The 16,915-nt window shown below is 35.0% G+C and overlaps 2 protein-coding genes across 3 annotated transcripts; both read right to left on the bottom strand.

The window, feature by feature from the left end:
* Window positions 1-1,635: 1,635 nt before the first annotated feature.
* Window positions 1,636-4,290, bottom strand: LOC129319183 (probable clathrin assembly protein At4g32285). Its single transcript, XM_054964173.1, has one exon. The coding sequence runs from the start codon at window positions 3,942-3,944 to the stop codon at window positions 2,040-2,042; it is 1,905 nt and encodes a 634-aa protein (XP_054820148.1). The 5' UTR covers window positions 3,945-4,290; the 3' UTR covers window positions 1,636-2,039.
* Window positions 4,291-7,375: 3,085 nt separating this feature from the next.
* LOC129320228 (topless-related protein 4-like) lies at window positions 7,376-16,417 on the bottom strand. Of its 2 annotated transcripts, none has more exons than XM_054965549.1 (26): window positions 16,225-16,417; window positions 15,905-16,064; window positions 15,603-15,782; window positions 15,402-15,515; window positions 15,165-15,323; window positions 14,899-15,076; window positions 14,673-14,796; window positions 14,284-14,393; window positions 13,393-13,561; window positions 13,156-13,265; window positions 12,990-13,059; window positions 12,783-12,856; window positions 12,510-12,605; window positions 12,345-12,440; window positions 11,727-11,854; window positions 11,396-11,630; window positions 11,143-11,307; window positions 10,978-11,076; window positions 10,722-10,868; window positions 10,349-10,459; window positions 10,061-10,240; window positions 9,154-9,282; window positions 8,973-9,068; window positions 8,422-8,610; window positions 8,088-8,254; window positions 7,376-8,012 (listed from the first exon to the last, which is right to left on the bottom strand). In XM_054965549.1, the coding sequence occupies exons 2-26, from the start codon at window positions 15,982-15,984 to the stop codon at window positions 7,814-7,816; spliced, it is 3,405 nt and encodes a 1,134-aa protein (XP_054821524.1). In that variant the 5' UTR covers window positions 15,985-16,064; window positions 16,225-16,417; the 3' UTR covers window positions 7,376-7,813. The 2 variants fall into 2 exon arrangements, with proteins under 2 accessions (XP_054821524.1, XP_054821523.1); XM_054965548.1 differs by having other exon boundaries at window positions 13,393-13,564; window positions 16,225-16,416.
* Between the last annotated feature and the right edge of the window lie 498 nt (window positions 16,418-16,915).

Here is a 16,915-nt window from a genome sequence, read left to right as displayed (position 1 = left end):
TATATTGGGTGTGGTGAGGTTGTGCGATGCATTTAAATGCAACTCTTAAATTATAATTAAGATTTATATTTATAACTATGTGAATCAATATTTATAACTTATTTTTTAGTTAATTGTATCAAGACCTAATTATTATTAATTTAATTTTTAATCTTTTGAAGCTAACTCCCTCCATTTTTAAATATAAGAGAAATTATGTATCTCTTTGTTTTTATTGATAAAAAAATTATAAATTTCAAGAAGTATTTATCATATATTTTTTTCAAATTGTTCCTCATAAAATTAAAATTTCTTTTTACGAGACAAATTTATTTTATTAATTACAAGGATAATTTAACTGTCCAAATTTATTTGATTAATGATAAGGATAATTTAGTTCATTTTTTATTTCAAACATAATTATCACTTAATCAACTTTCTTAAACTATATGAACTGATTATTTTTTGTAAAAAATAATCATTTGATCCTTATATCTCTAATTTAGTTGTAATTCAATCCCTCTATTTTGAATCATTATAACTCAATTTCTAAAGTTTTGATTCGATTGTAAATTAGTCTCTAAATTTTACTTCTTGCAATTTAATTCTTGAGGTTTCAACCTCTTAAATATTAGTCTCTATATTTTAAATAAAATTATAAAAATTAAAAATATTTTAAAATTTCTTACTGATATTTTAAATTATTAGAATCTTTTAATATTTATAAATATTATAAATATTAAAAATTTAAAATATTTTTAATCTTTATAATTTTATTTTTTAAAATATAGGAAGCAATATTTAAGAGATTGAAGCTTTAGGAACTAAATTATAAAAGATAAAATTTAAAAACTAATTTATAATCAAATCAAAATTTTAAAGATTTTGTAATGAGTTAAAATTAAAAAATTAAGTTACAACTGAGTTAAAATTATAAATATTAAATGATTAATTTTTTTTATATATTCAAGAAATCAAAGTAGCTGTCATTCTTCTGTTCTAAAATTTCTTTTGCCACAACACACTATTTAGCAAATCTAGACACAGTAGTTACCCATGTTATTTTTTTGTGGTGATTGATGAACACAATGTCAGATTTACTTTGCCTTTTTTAATTATAAAAAATTAGATAAATTGGGCCCTAAAAAACTAAAATTTATCAGAGCTTGAACATGTTAAATTAATAATAAAATTTAAACTCACGATCTTATAAAATATAAGCCAAATCTTTATCGATTGAACCAGTTTTTATGGACAAATTTACATAAATTTTTAAAATGAGAGAAAAATCAAGATAAGCAGGGTGTATTGCAAATTTAGAATGAGGTCAATTCGTCTGATGCCATCAGGATTGGGCAAGAATACCTTTGAAGTTAAGAAAATATGATAAAGCGAGATTATTTACACAATGTTTCTTTTCATATTTTTCTCTATTCATCATTCAAGAGACACTTCGTGAATTTTTAATTTTGAGAATTCCAAACCAACGCCAAGAGATTTAACCATTAAAATACATAAACTATAATTACATTAATTTTGATTATAGATATTTTATTTAATAATAAAATAATTAATATTATTTGAAACATTTTTTTCATATATTAAAATAAAATCGAACAATATAAATGTATGTTTTTAAATAAAAAATTGTGAAACTCTACAGCAACTTTTGTTCAGCTCTATAAAATGAGTTGTCATTCCTTACAAACGAAGAGACCGACTCCCGTAATGCATTTGATTTGTTTTGAGATTTGCCAGTATCATATCAGAATCTATCCACTCAGTGTTCACCGTATTTTCAAAGCAAAGTGAGATGAGGATAGATACAATTGTGTCAAAAATACTAGGCACAAAGAAAAGCCCATCACATGGATTCCTTTATATATATATATATATATATATATAGCTCTCACAAAGTCTGAAAAAAGGACCTGTCAAATAAATCGACATGGACAAAATCAGAGTGAGAAAAGTAAACAACTTCGGCCTTTTTGTTTTTGTTTTTACCTTGTCCAGCAAAAAAACAGCCCTTGAAAAACAGAGTGTTGCACCATGGAAAATCAAAATGGTGCATAATAGTACCCTCCTGGTTGCCCCATGGCACTGTATTGAGGCATTCCATAAGGCTGAGGCATCATCATTGGTTGAGCACCAGAAGCAGCAATCTTGGCCAAACCCACTTGGCCTTGCATTCCATTCATCCCATATCGCTGCCATATCTGCTGTTCCTGCACAAGCATCTGCTGTTTTCTCCCCATTTCTGCCATTTGGACATAAGAAGGTGGTGGCACAGAAAGGGATGCCGCAAATGGGTCCTGTGGCCCCACCACCTGAACTGTGCCATCCGGTGCCGGCAGAGCCAGCACTGGGGTGGCACTCTTGCCAGGGAGTGCCACACTGCTTGCACTCCCACCACTTATTTGAGATGTGCTTGCATGTTGCCTCACGGCACCTTGATCATACATGCCATTCAGTATTAGTGAATCAAAACCTCCTGCTAAATCTGCCTTTTGCCTGGACAAATTGCTACTGGATTCTACTAGTGCCAATTCCCAATCTGCTTTGCCCAGTTCGGCTGCCGGTGTTTGCCATGCTGAAGTCACTTCAGATCCTCCATTATCTGAAGGAAATGCTTCCCAGGAACCTTCTGTCTTTACAGTTGGGGCTCCAGAGAACAATGCCAGAGCTAGTCTATTGCCTTGTTCATCAGCTGAATTGCCTTCATCCCTTAGATCCACTAAATCATTTGTCACTTGTTGAGGAGGAGGAGGAGTCTTAGGTTGGTTTGCCAGAGTGGGTGGAGGTGTAAAATTCTCCGGCGCAGGAAGAGCCTTCACCTCATTTATGTCTGTTTCTGGTTCTTTGACAGCTTCCTTCACTTCTATTTTCTTCTCAGGACTTTTTGGCCTTTTAGTCATTTCCTTCAGAAAACCTTCAAGTGTTCCAAGAAGCTTATCAGTTATCCTCTGAACTTCAGGGTACTCTGATGACCTCGCAATGCCTATATCTTTACACCAATTATAGAAATCCACAAGTTCATCAATCATCTTCGCCGCACTGACATAACAATCAAAGGCCTTTACGCAATATGCATATTCCATCTCTGTGAATCGATCCAGCAACACACCCAATACCTCACATATCTCTACGTATAGCTTGAAGCTTTCCCTTACAATCTGGTGAACAGCGACGAGAATTAGCCTGCTACTCTTCGCAGCACCACTTGGCCTACAACCCAATACACGATCAAGAATCCGAAGCAAATGGGTCAATCTGTCCAAAATTCTCTCAGGTTTCATTTCTCTCACAGGAGTTATCACACTCTTGATCTGATCTTTCTCAATTGCTTCATTCACGTCATCATATGACCTCGTCCTCCTACCCATTCCAGGATTAAAATCATCCTTGTATTCACCATACCCACGTCGAGATGGCCCCCAGCTATCATCCCTCTCCGCAAATTTACCTTCAGCTGATTCAACGCCTTTCAGATTCTTCTGATACACCACAAACTCAACCTTCTCATCAAGATACATGGCATACAGCCTCACGAAACCCGCGTGATCCCAAGAATGGGAATGCGCTTCGTCTCGGAAATCAGACATATTCAAAATCCTCATGCCTCTCCGAGTGGAATACACAATCTCCTCTTCAAACAAAGGATGCCCATCAGCCAAAAGCCTATGAACAAGCATTAGAGCCTTGAGAGCCACGATCCAATCGCGCGTCTTTCCGAGCCTCTTCGATATAGTGATCACGCAAGCAGTAACGTAACCCCTGGAATACGAAGTAAGATTCAAAATCTCTCTAATATATTTATCATCAGCTGGGACTTCCTCATGGCTCGTGGCTTTGACTACCAAGACTTCAAGGTCAGGAGCTAAATTCCCAGCGACTTTTGCTATGCTAATGCTAGTCTGGTCTTTCACAACGCCAATCGCCTTACGGATCGTGCTCGATGCCATTTGCGATTGAGCGAACAACAACCAGATATACCAAATTCGCTTGTCTTCGACAAATGGTTGGGAATTGGGATCAAAAAAAGCAGTCTTGGCGGTGAAAATTAGGATTACCTTGAATAAGAAAATTCTGGAAAAAGCGGCGGAGGATCAGAACTGAGGAGGTGATAGAAGATCAAATGAGGTGGATCACGATCGGAGAAGAGAAGGCTAGGCGTAGAGAAGTGAGGAGAAGAAGAAGAAATGCAGAGCGGTGGAAGCAGCGTGCGTCTGTCACTCGGGACATGCGAGGCTGGAAGTGGTGTGTGCGTGAGAGTGATCAAAAGAACAAAAAGCTGGCACTGGCTGCGAAACCGCGTAATCCACGGGCAATAATCTTCCTCCTTAAGATATTTATTGCTCTGCCTCCGTTATTCCCCAAAAAAACGCAGTCGTTTTGCCTGTCCCCGTGATGGACATTTTCCACGCGTCACGGTCACTGTCTTTTTAATGATCATCATCGTCCTTTATTCCTCACTAAGTTATTAAACTCGCAAATTTAATTAAATTTGTAAAATAAACGTAAACTCCGCAAATTCAAATTATAAGTTTATCTGGATTAATAAATAATTATTAAAATATAATTATAATTTAATTTAAATATATTAAAAATATAAATAATTAAAATTAAACTCATTTATATTGATAAATTATCATATACAAGATATAAAAATTTTAAAATAAAGAAACTTATTTTTGATTTTTTTATTAATATTAATTTTTGCATTTTAAGTTTTTTTACTTGAATCAGATTTTATAATTTTTATGAACTAAATTCTTCATAATATATACTTAATTCACCCAACTCAAAAAAAAAATCACAAATTTAATAAGTTTAATTAAGTTTGCATCTAGTCTAAGTTTATAAATTAGTTAACACAATTTTGTCAGATAGAAACATGAAAATGGTATAAATCAGAAAACACAACTATGTTCCTCACTCCCCCTACCTCAGTTATAAATCCTTATCCTAATTTACCTAAACACAAATATTAAGAAAATATTAAAGTTAAAATTTAGTTGATTTATAAAAAAAATTCTCTAGTTTTAAAAAATAAGAAAAATTAATCATTTGATCCTTATAATTTTGACCTAGTTGTAACTCAGTTCCTTAATTTTGACTCATTATAACCTAATCCCTAAAGTTTTGACTTGATTATAAACTAATTTTTGAGCTTTACTTCTTACAATTTAATCCCTAAAGTTTCAACCTTTTAAATAATAATCCCTATATTTTAAAAAATAACATTGTAAAAATTTAAAATATTTAAACTTTTAATATTCATAATATTTATAAAGATTAAAAGGGTTTTCAAATTTTAAAATATTTTAATCTTTATAATTTTATTTCTTAAAATATAGGGACCAATATTTAAGAGGTTGAAACTTTAGGGACTAAATTATAAGAGGTAAAATTTAGGAATTGATTTATAATTAAGTGAAAACTTTAGGGACTAAGTTATAACGAGTAAAAGTTGAGGGATTGGGTTATAATTAAATCAAGACTACAAGAATCAAATAACTAATTTTTCCTAAAAAATATGTTAATTACACAAAACTTTGTAATGAGACTTATAATTAGAGATGTGGTAAAATTAAAAATTAAAATTTACAATTAGACACGAAGAGAGCACAAAGTAAATTTATAGTATAATTAGTCTCTAAAAGTAATGTGCATCCTATTGTCTTGTATTCTTTACAATACTATTTCAAGACCTGGATGATCAAACCAGTTGAACCATCAGTTGAAAAAGAAAACAGCTTAGTTCAACCATTTGGCCCGTTCTAGCGATTGATCTGTGTTGGGCAACTTTGACCCGAACAGTTCTTGAAAACCCAAAGTAAAAGCTTGAAATGCAGAGTGATTGAATCATTTTGACCTATTTTTTAACATGTGTGGGTACAAACATTATTTTTTATTTAATTATTATATGATTGGTTCAACTATCAATATAAGTGATTGAACCATGAGACCTGTAATTTACTTATCTTTTCAATTCATTATTCAGTCCGGTAAAATACTACTTTACAATAGACATTTAAAATAATTAAATAATTTATACAACTTGAAGAGGTCATAATCTTAGAATAATAATAACCTTGGAAGCATGAGGTTATTTAATTATTGTTGTACATTCTTTGAATAATTCTTCCTATTTTTGTTTCCTTGTTGCCGTTTCTTTATGATTTTGCAATGTTAAATGTTTAATAACCGGTAGGGCACAAATACAATCACCATAGTTAATAATATAAATTGCAAGCTGTAGTAGATAAATTTGATAAAATTTAGTGTACCAGTATTGATTTATTAGAGTTGAATTATCGAGTTTGGTTTCAAAAGCGTTGACCGCGTTTTTAAAAGCGTCCAAACATTTATTCGACATGTAATGTAAAACATGCTGCAAGAAAAACTACTTACAAATTATGAATAATACAATCCATCTCAAATCCAACAAAGCAAACATGGGTCGTGGTTAAAGGTGTTACTCTCGCCCACGGATTCAAACACGTTTGAAATCCCTTAGCGTAGTATAATGCAAAGCGCTTCCAGTGATCCATCCTTTTCGGAAACGAAATCTTGAAAGAAGAATAATGGCAATTAAGTAGATCGACTTAACCATGATCAAATTTCAGTTGAAAATTTTAAAATCTCATACGAGTCTAGTTAAAAAGTCCTAGAAGGTTCCCAATTGTCAATTGTCCATGATAAGTAATAATTACATCTTGATCATTCCCGGTCCAGATCCTCTTCTCATCACTCTCTCTCTCACTCTTTTTGTCTCTCATCTCCACCCTCAATTAATAAAATGAATGATTTAGATTTAATTGTTTTATAAAACAATTATCATAATATCATATTTAAATTGTTAAAATTTAATCTTCACAGCTGCATGCTATAATTAAAAAAAAAATCTTTATTCTATTGCAGCGACAAACTATGCAGATTAATTTTTAATGATTTAAATTTATTTATTTATTTAACATAATATTATAATAACTATTTCATAAAACAAATAAATATAAATCATTCTTTCCTTTTCTTTTCTTTTCTGAAAGTGGAGATGGGATTTGGAGAAGAAAAGGAGAAAGCGGGGATGAAGAGAATATCTGAACCTGACCATTCCCATCACTCATCAAATGCTATTTTGGGCAACTGAAAAATAAAATGCTTTCACCAGTCGCGTGTCAGGCGTTCAAAATGAACAAGGTCAATTAAACTAGGATGTAGGTCCATGATCAAAATGAACAAGGAACTTGATAGTGATCATTATATATAAGCAGTGCAATCTAAATAACTTTAACACGCGAATCAGGGTAACCTCAATGCCTCTTAATAATATGACGACGAGGAGTAAGTAGGATAGTAAACTCTACGATTGATGGATCTAAAAGAATCATAGCAAATAAGGTAAATAACAGAACAGAACTGCATGTCAGAGTATCTAGCTTTAGCTGGGTAAAAAATTAATTATAATGACTAGATCAATATATACCAAAAAACAAAAACAAAAAAACAAAACAAAACAGGCCCAACCAAAAGGGAAAAGGAAAAAGCAGACCTTAACCCTCCTCTCTCTCCAGCACCCCTTTTAGATTTAACCCTACATAAGCAGACTTAGGTAGTAGTCCTAAATGAAAAGAGGAAAAAAAAAATCTGAAAATTTCATGGAAATACAAATTGGTTAGGAAGCCACTAAGAAGGTGATAGTTTCGATCTGGCATATCCTAAAGCTAACGACACCTAAATTCCGCAGCTTCCCCTTTGCACAAGGGAGCGGGATCACAATCCAGTACATACACTCAAGGTCCTTGGAGAAAGACTACAAGATACAGAGTCACCTTTGAGGTTGCTCTGATACAGTGGCTCCTGAAGTGGTGCTTGGACCAGCGCCGTTCTCTGTCGGGGGTGGAGAGCCCCACCTTCCTTCTGACTCTAGAGGTTCAAGAACATATACTCCACCATCTGTAAGTCCTAATGCAAACTGACTGGGTTCGGAGGGATGTGCCGCAATAACAAGAGGATGCACTCTCAAGCTGAAAAAAGAACCATTAGATATGAGTAGGAAAATAATACCAAGATCTTTCATTACACTTGATTACAGAAGGCACCTTGGATTCGGATGGAGATATGCAGTTTGATTTATTCTGCAACGTAATCTGAGGGTTGAAGCAGTGAGAACGCCAACACTTCCATCTTCAAAGCTTACATATATTGATTGACCGTCACATGAATATGTAGCATGCGTGATTGGACCACTGGCTTCTCGCGGAGCCCACTGATCAGATAACAACAAAATTCCAGAATAAGTAGGCTTGCAAGGGACATCACCTCGAAATGCAGAAAACCAATGAAGGTAGCAATAAATAAACTTAATCCACTCCATCAAGTCAAATTTAGGAGATTTAACTTGTTAAAACTAAATGCATGTAATCAGAAGCACACCTGCTTTAAGCATTCCAACTTAGGTGCCTCCAGTATAGCTATTTGGGTTTCATGTACAACCAGCAAATGTGTCTGATCTATATGAAATTGGACGCGAGTATCACCAAGAGGTGCTGGCGCTCGACCACTAGGCATCTGCAGAAATTTACTCGCCTGCTTTTCCCATACATCTGTGCTCCAAACGCACAACTGCGGACACATTCAACCAAAAACTAAGAACAAATTGGATTTCTACACAATACAGTGATTTTCAAAATTATCTTTCTAATAGCACTCATCAAAAGAAACCATTCACCCGCCACAGATGTCCTCTAACTGATCCAAATGCATCATTTAAAAAATGCAGATGATTACTGGTTACAATACAGCAGAAAAGGAAGCTGGGAACATTAGAAACACACTCCCACATACATTGCCCAAACAGAACAAAAGCCTAACGAGAAACTCTACTTGAGCTTTAAACATCTTTAAACAGCTGCAGTAACGACTGATAACCAGGAACCAGCATTTTGGCAATTCAACGTCCATAGTAATAGAGTAAAATTCATTACCTGGGAGTCAGCTCCAGATGATACAAGCACATTTAGAATGTGAGAAAAAGCAAGACCAGTGATTCTCTTCTGATGACCTTTTAACTTGGTTTTGACCTTGGATGAAGAATGAAAAGCAACGGTAAACTCAGAAGTTCCTTAATCTGATAGTTTTATCAAACTCAACTAATTAGAGTAATACCTCATCTACCCGAACATTGTAAATTTGTATAGAAGAATCCTCCATGCCAATGGCAATAATATTGTTGTCTTGAGGATGAAATGCAAGAAACGTAGCAGCTGGGGGCGGTGGCATGAAAGTCGTCATTGTCTGCAGTCAGGAAACAAATAGATATAATCACACAATGTAAGTGTAACAAAAACAGTGACACGTTTATTTTAGAGTAAAGTACGTCAACAAAAAACATGGTTTGAGGTCTCATTGAGTTTAACCTCAGCAAAGCAACTGATGAATACAATAGAAAGCAGAGAGAACCAAAATAACATTTTAAGCTGGACGAAAAGTGACATGAGAGAGAGAGCTGCAGGGCCAGAGGGAGCCAACATCCATGGTTTGTTTTCAAGTAAAACAATATCCATGGATTTTAAAGCCACCAAAAAAGAGAAAGAAATGAGTGGCAGAGGAACATCATAAAACAATAGTAACCCTTTCAAGTTCTTGATAGTGTCAGTCCTCCTTGACCTTTAACAAACGCTCAATGAAGAGAGAGGAAAGGATCAGTGAAAAATTAAAAATAAATAAATAAACATAAAATCTTAACAAGCATGCTCACTTTGTTCAGTTTCTCTCCTTTACCAACATCAAGGAAGGACCCACATCTTTCTTGAGAAAGGGGAAAAAGAGGGATGAAGGGAACGTGGTTCGCTAGACTGACCCTGAATCCTAGTTGTCTACATCGCAACTTCATTACTCTGTCATTTCAAGCTTAGGCATACTATTATAGTAATTTTTTTGTCCCCTTTTCCGGGACTAATTAGGTGCTAGCATTGAATTAGCTACAAGAACAACTACTAAATATCAAATAATTCTTTAAATTCAGTTCATATAAAGAAAAAAAAAACAAACAAACGGAAAGCAAGCTGTTTACCCTAAATGTCATCATATTGAAAAGGGAAATTTTTCCCCCTGAAGCTGACATAACATATGAGTCATTCTTTGAGAGTGCAAAACATGAGACAGCTTCCTCTGGGTTCGTATCACTTTTATCATTAGTCATCAATATTCCACTGGATGGTTGCCACAGTTGAGGTGCAACTGCTGTAGTGGCCTGTTGCATATGTGTTCTTGTCATTTAAAATCTTCTGGGACTCTACACTGGTAAAACAGTTCAAGAAATGATGAAATGGAAATCCAAGCATCGCAGAAGCATCATTACCTTCCCTGTAACATTCCGATCATTTTTCTGCCATTTCCAAAGCTTGTGAACTGCATTTGCTGCTAATGCCAGAATGGCAACCCCTTGATTTGTATAAATTAATCTAGAAACCTGAAACAATATTTGATGTTACCTAAGACAAACTGTAAGTAGGGTAAAGGAATAAGAATCCAGCAAAGAGTCAGAGACTGCTAAAGCCCACAATTTTATTTCCTTTAAATGTATATTGACTATGTTGCTTTTACAAGCTTGGCTTGCGGAGTGATCTACATTTGTCTTTGACATGCATTAAAGCAAATTTGTATGTGACATTATCTGCATCACATGCCAGGAGAAAATAAAAGACCAATCCAATTTTAGAAGCAGATCTCACCCTCGAAGGGGATAAATTGTCAGGAAGCTTCAGTGCACGGCATTGCGATAGTTCAGTAATTTCTGTCAGTTTCCAGATCCTAGATTTATCAACAGCTTCATCAGCAATTCTGGGTTTTACATCGGCTAAACTTCTTGGATCATTATTCTACAGATACAACAATTAAATATTGGGTCAATAAAAAAACTAGAAAATGATATAAATGAAGTCCAAAATCATGCACAGATTAACCACATCAATGAGAAAAAAAACTCACAAGTCCAACAATGGCCGCCACTGGAGGAGCTCTATCCGCAAGGCTTGTTCCCACAGTTACATTATTAGAAGCAAAGGTGCCAATTGGAGGTGCCTGAGCCTGAATAAACAAGATGGATTCAGAAAAAGTATTTGGAGTAAAATATCTAAAGCTGAACCACCTTACCTTCACAACGGATGCAGTAGCTACTCTAGAAGCATCAAATGTACGATTCTCCACCGTCCGAAGTAGCCTGATTCCATCTGTATTTGCTAAAATTTTGATTCCATTGTCATTTGTGGAGACAGCCAATAATATTCCTTCCTTGTTAAATCTAATACAAGGAGAAGGCTGCAAGTTCCAAAAGCAAAAGCCATGTGTTACTTTGCAGAGAAGGAATAACAAGGTCAACAAAAGACAATGACAGTCCAACAATAACCTGTAATCCGCCCTCTGCATCTACAGTTGTCAACACGTTTGTACTGTCCATGTCCCAGAATTTAATCATAAACTCATCACCAGCAGCTAAGAACCGATTCTTAGTGGTATCAAATTGCACAACACCAGCAGATCTTTTCCCAAGACCATGGTAGGTACGCTTTACAGCTCCTTCACTTTCATTCCATTCCACTAAAAATGATTCCCCTTCTTTGTTTGTACCACATGAAAACAGCCTAAGAACAACACATAGGTCACAACAAATAGTCACACAAAAAATCATGCATCAGCTAAAAGTTACAAACAAGCAAAGGTATGGTTTATGTCTGAACCTTGTTCCATCAGCACTATATGCCATTGCGGTAGATGAATGGCCCGGTGCATCATAGTCAACCCTAGAACCCATGTTGTCATACAACCAAGCCTTTATTTTTCCATCAGTTGCAGTTGAAAAGATGAACTGTAAAACCATATAATGGGGATCAGGCAATATATAGACCATGACATATTAAGTGAATGAATACATAAAAGACTTTGTAAACCAGAGATCAAGAAAATCAAATATTAACATGAAAAATAATTCAAGAGAATAGTAGTTTTCTTAATAAATACTAGGCCCGTTTGATTATGACATTCCCTCTCATCTGTATTAGATTATTTTTTTCAAAAATTACTCAAAATAATCAGAAATATGCTTCTTCTTTTTTCAAAGTCTGATCATTTTTAAAAGTTTAAACAAAAATCCCAAAAGAAAAAAAATCATTAAAGAAAGCTTAGAACAAATTAGCCCAATATATGTGCCAACCAGAAGAAGTAAGAAGCACAAACTTTCAAATTTAAAATATTTATTCCATCTCATGATGCTCTTCCTTCAACTAACTGTGGCAGACAAAATTCTACTTCTTCATAAAAGAGAAGCCAAATAATTTTAAGAGCCAGATTATGTTTACCTGAATATTTTCTTTGTGATGAGGGCATACAGAATATACAGGTGCTTCGTGACCCTCAAATGTATACTGCTTTGCACCAGTGACTGCATCCCACACCTGCAAACCTTGGACTCTTACAAATGATTTTCATTGCAATCTTATCATGAAATGTTATGACTAGCTAACCTTGATGAACCTATCTTCACCACAGGTAACAACACATAGTTGCTTGTTTGGATAAGAGAAAGCAAGATCATTGACACTCCCAACGTGAGCCTCAATCTGTCGCAAACAAGTACATAGCAATATATGAATTACACAAGTTATGAGTCTCCGTGATTTTAATGTGTAGATAGGAGATAAAATTAAGAATTAAAGAACATTGATAAATTTAATTAAAAGACGAATGATCAACTGCCAAATAAAGCATATTTGCTGGACTACAGGTAGACAAACAACCTCTAGGTGGTTCCTAAGATCATCTCCGCCATGATAGGAATACAAGTGCACAATGTTCTTAGAATAAGCAACACCTGAAATATTGACAAGACAAAATTCAAACTTATAACTCCTTCAAATGATGGAAACATAGGATCAACAGAATACATCAAGAAAACAAATACGTCAACAGAGCCACGGAAATCAGCAACTATCTTTAGAGCGTACCAAAAAGTGTTCCATCAGGACTCCACATGACACGGTTCACTGAAGCTGTGAAATCACTGGATAGAGATGCCTACATAAGAGTCAGATAACAATTAATCACTAGTTGACAAGCTGACTCCAAACAGAATCAACAGATATGTGGTGTTCATTTGTTCAATTGACACACCTGTAGAGGCATTGAGCATGCTCCAAGCTCCCAGACTTTGAAATTTCTAAGAGCAATCCTATCACGGCTACCAACGTCCCACACCATGATATCTCCCATGTTTGTTCCAACTAACCATCAACAAAATCAAATATCAAATAAATAAATTTACAAGTTATTATATAGAAAGATTAATAACTAACTAAAAACTGGGGATAGTACAGTCCCTGTGTGCAGGTCCAGAGAAAAGCAGCTTACCAAGAAGTAGAATTTGTTGAAGCGGATGGAAATCCATACTTTTGACTGTAGACCCTTGGCTTAGAGTCATCACAACATTCTTGGGCAAGTCATCAGACGAATAGGAGCTCTGTCCGTGGCTTTGACTAGAATATGCAACAGACAGCATACTTACTGGGAGATTATTGACCTGCTATAATAAATAAATGCAAAAACCGTTACACACTAATTTCAGCAGAAACTCTATAAATGATAAACTTCAAGCTGAATTAATTAATACCTATGTTTTTAAAATAAATTCAAAATTTATGGTAAATGGCAAAGCAAGCATATATTCATCGCTCACTACTCCATCCAATTGAATCCAATTTAAACCCTATAAATCCTTGCCATCCCCCAACTGGAGAGTATGGAAGCAATTTCTACTCTCTGCATTAATATAACTCACCAAATTATGGAAACAAAAATAATATTGGAAAGAGAAGCAACCACAGTCTATTTTTTATTCAGTAATGTTTTATGCTTCCATATGAACAAGATTTTTGAGCTTCAGTTCTTCAAAATTGGACATTTCACAAGTTCCCAAAAGCGTTTCAATTTTGATAATAACCAAAAAAGTTATGTGTGAAGCCCGGGGGGAAAAATAAAACTTCCAGGTAATTAGAAAATTTTAACTCGGATATTCTCTAATGTGTAAACATAGTTCTATAGTTGAAAGACATCCGTGCTAAAAGGTCAGAAGGTGTGCTACCAAGCAATTTGAAATGCCACAAGCTTCCAGCATGAAACAATATTGCACTTGAAAAGACAAATACATGAAGGAAAATGGGAAATGCTGACATGCATGATCATGAGATTCACATTTTCACTCTTAAATCAGAAAGACAGAGAAACAGATATAATGCTTTATACTTCATCTGATATGCCAAAAGGCCTTGTCCTCTTCAATACATGATCTGAATCCGCAGTTTGATAGTCCATAGCTGGGTTATTAGTAGGAGTTCTGGGGCGCTTTAAAATAGCTGTTGCCGTAACCAAAAGCAGAGAGAGCAAAAGAAAATCAGATTGGAAAGTAATCAAACATAAAGTGACAAATGAAGTGACCATCACATGATCTCTAACAATTTCAAGATTTTCTCAGTTTTTCAAACCTCGCATCATTTTTGCAGTTACACAATTTAATGTATTTTCATGCACGATTAGATTACAAAAGCCAGCACAAAATGTGCATGTAGATGAAGCCAATTCCCGTTCTGTGTGTCAGTTAAGGAAGGCAAAACCATGACTAGATGTAAAATTACCTGCATTATTCGCTGCGGTCAAACCTATTGGTACTGCAGAAGCTGATGGGTGTGGAACAGGGGATGGATTAGCCATCCATCCAGCAAGTGAGGTTGGAAGAGCAGGTGGTGTGGGCTGGAATGGCTAAAAGATGTATAAATGGTATCAGATATACAACATTTTATACTTATATATCACAAATAACCAGTGCAACACAGGAGAACTGTTTCCAGATCTTTTACTTACACCATGAGCACCAAGAGGTGGGAAACCTCCAGCCTTGGGAACAGCACCCATTAGAGGATTAGTAACAGGGGAGGGAGCCCGTGCACCATTCGGCTGTCCGCAACTATGGTCTACAAATAGGGTCTTTATGTCAGGGTTAGGCCTTGGATTCTTACAGAGTTGATGTTGCCAATTTAAACTGCAAGTCAACAATAAATAATAATTGTTACATCAACGATTATAAAATGGAGTATATGCACATGGAAAAGAATTATCTTTATAAGGACCTTTGATTGATTAGAGTACGCAGCCTGGAGTTTTTCAAGGTAGGAAACTGAAGCTTGTCACGAAACAGAGGGTTAGCTTCTATTAATTTCTTTAGTTCTGCGAGCATTATCCCCCTAGCGGATTTTGTATCTCCATACTTAGATAGCTGTTCATTATGTCTGTAAATTCATAAAGACCATTGTAATTGTAAGTGAAGAAAAAGGACCATAACAATGTACCAAGCATATTGTCCATACCTAAAGTTATCCAAAGTCAACAGTTGTGTGATTTCCTTGAAAAGATCCTCATTAAATGCTGCAAACACTTTCAAGTCCTTGACTAAAATATCCACTGCTTTTGATCGATCTTGCCTGCACAATTGTTTAAAACTTAATTCTCTCACCCGATGAATAAATAAATTTTAAGAATAGCAACGGCTAAACATCACCATAACCTACTTATCTAGAGCTTCAAGGTATTTCTGCTTCCTAATCTCAAAGAAGATCTTCATGGAGTATCTATTATCATCCACCTTCGTGAAACCAGACAAATATTTTTCAACCTCATCCCACTCCCCATTCGTTACCATATCCTCAAAATATCTCATGTTAAAGAAAAATCCCGACTCTTGCTCCAACCTACAGACGTCCACAATTTACATAAAAAAAAAAATCAATTAGCACAAGAGAACGTAAAGATATGTCTGGCGAAATTAAAATTAAAATTTTATTAAGAAAATACGAGTAGAAAACCAGCATACTTGTGAACAGACTCCTTAAATTTTTCTTCATCTAGAAACTGAAGTATAAGAAACACCAGTTCTCTGCTAAGCGAAGACATGGCGGCGTCCCCAAAAACTAAAATAAGTCCGCCGGAAAGATCGAGGCCAGAATAGATCAACAACACTTGAGCATCAAAACCTTGAATTAAGCGAAAAATACATCAGCATGGAAAAATTCAAGAATCAAGACAGAACGAAAATTCACCGGGAAAAATATTTTATTATCCGGATATTAAGCAGAAAATTCAGGAAAAAATTGATGAGAAATGGAAAATGAGAACGACAGAACGAGCTCGCACCTGTCTGAGATTTACAACACAGATCGATAGCCCTCGAAGCAGAACGAGAATAATTAAAGAGGGTTTCAGCGGTTTCTCGCTCTGCTTTCTCTCTCTAGCTTTTCCCGTGTTGGAACTCTTATGGTGGAGTATTTATACAGGACAGGGCTAGGGATTGGAGGAGAAAGAAGAGAAAGAGGGAGAGGCAAGAAAGAGGCGACGAAATGAATGAATCAAGACGGGTTAAATAGCGCGAGCGAGAAAGAGATGAGATGGGAATCATGGCTCCTGTGTGATAACCTGTCGTACTTATAATTTATGCAATAAGTCAAAACACTTATCACGAGTGAGATCTGCCATTGCTTATATGGAGTCATGAATAGCAGATTGAGATTTATTTTCGGCTCGACTTGCGGAGTTCTCAATCTGCAGCGACGCTGCTTTATGTATATAACTTCCTGCGAGTTGGCTGCCATTTTCTGATTTTCCTTTTAAAATATTTTCAATTTATTTTCTTATATAATTGTAAAGTTCAGTAGATCTGCAGTTAAATCTACCATAATTTTGACATTTATTTTAAAAAAAATTCTATAGTGATATTTATTTGTTTAGTTTATATATAAATATATATATGAAAGATCATGTATGACCCATATTAAATAAATGTGTGGGACCTATAGTAAAAAAGTAGGTGGTATATATAAGATCTATA

Source organism: Prosopis cineraria, unplaced genomic scaffold (genome assembly GCF_029017545.1).
Source record: "Prosopis cineraria cultivar Desert tree isolate PC_DT_omini unplaced genomic scaffold, ASM2901754v1 PC9, whole genome shotgun sequence".
Taxonomy (NCBI): domain Eukaryota; kingdom Viridiplantae; phylum Streptophyta; class Magnoliopsida; order Fabales; family Fabaceae; genus Prosopis; species Prosopis cineraria.
This window is presented reverse-complemented; position numbering and strand designations above follow the sequence as displayed.

Bases quoted from the DNA above. Each gene is read 5' to 3' on its own strand.
- LOC129319183 (XM_054964173.1), bottom strand. From the start codon at position 3,944: ATGGCATCGAGCACGATCCGTAAGGCGATTGGCGTTGTGAAAGACCAG.
- LOC129320228 (XM_054965548.1), bottom strand. From the start codon at position 15,984: ATGTCTTCGCTTAGCAGAGAACTGGTGTTTCTTATACTTCAGTTTCTA. The intron at 14,797-14,898 runs GTAAGTAAAAGA...TACATCTTTTAG, and splicing joins CACCTCTTGGTGCTCATGGT to CCATTCCAGCCCACACCACC. The intron at 13,565-14,283 runs GTATAAAGCATT...TATTTATTATAG, and splicing joins CTTTTGGCATATCAGATGAA to CAGGTCAATAATCTCCCAGT.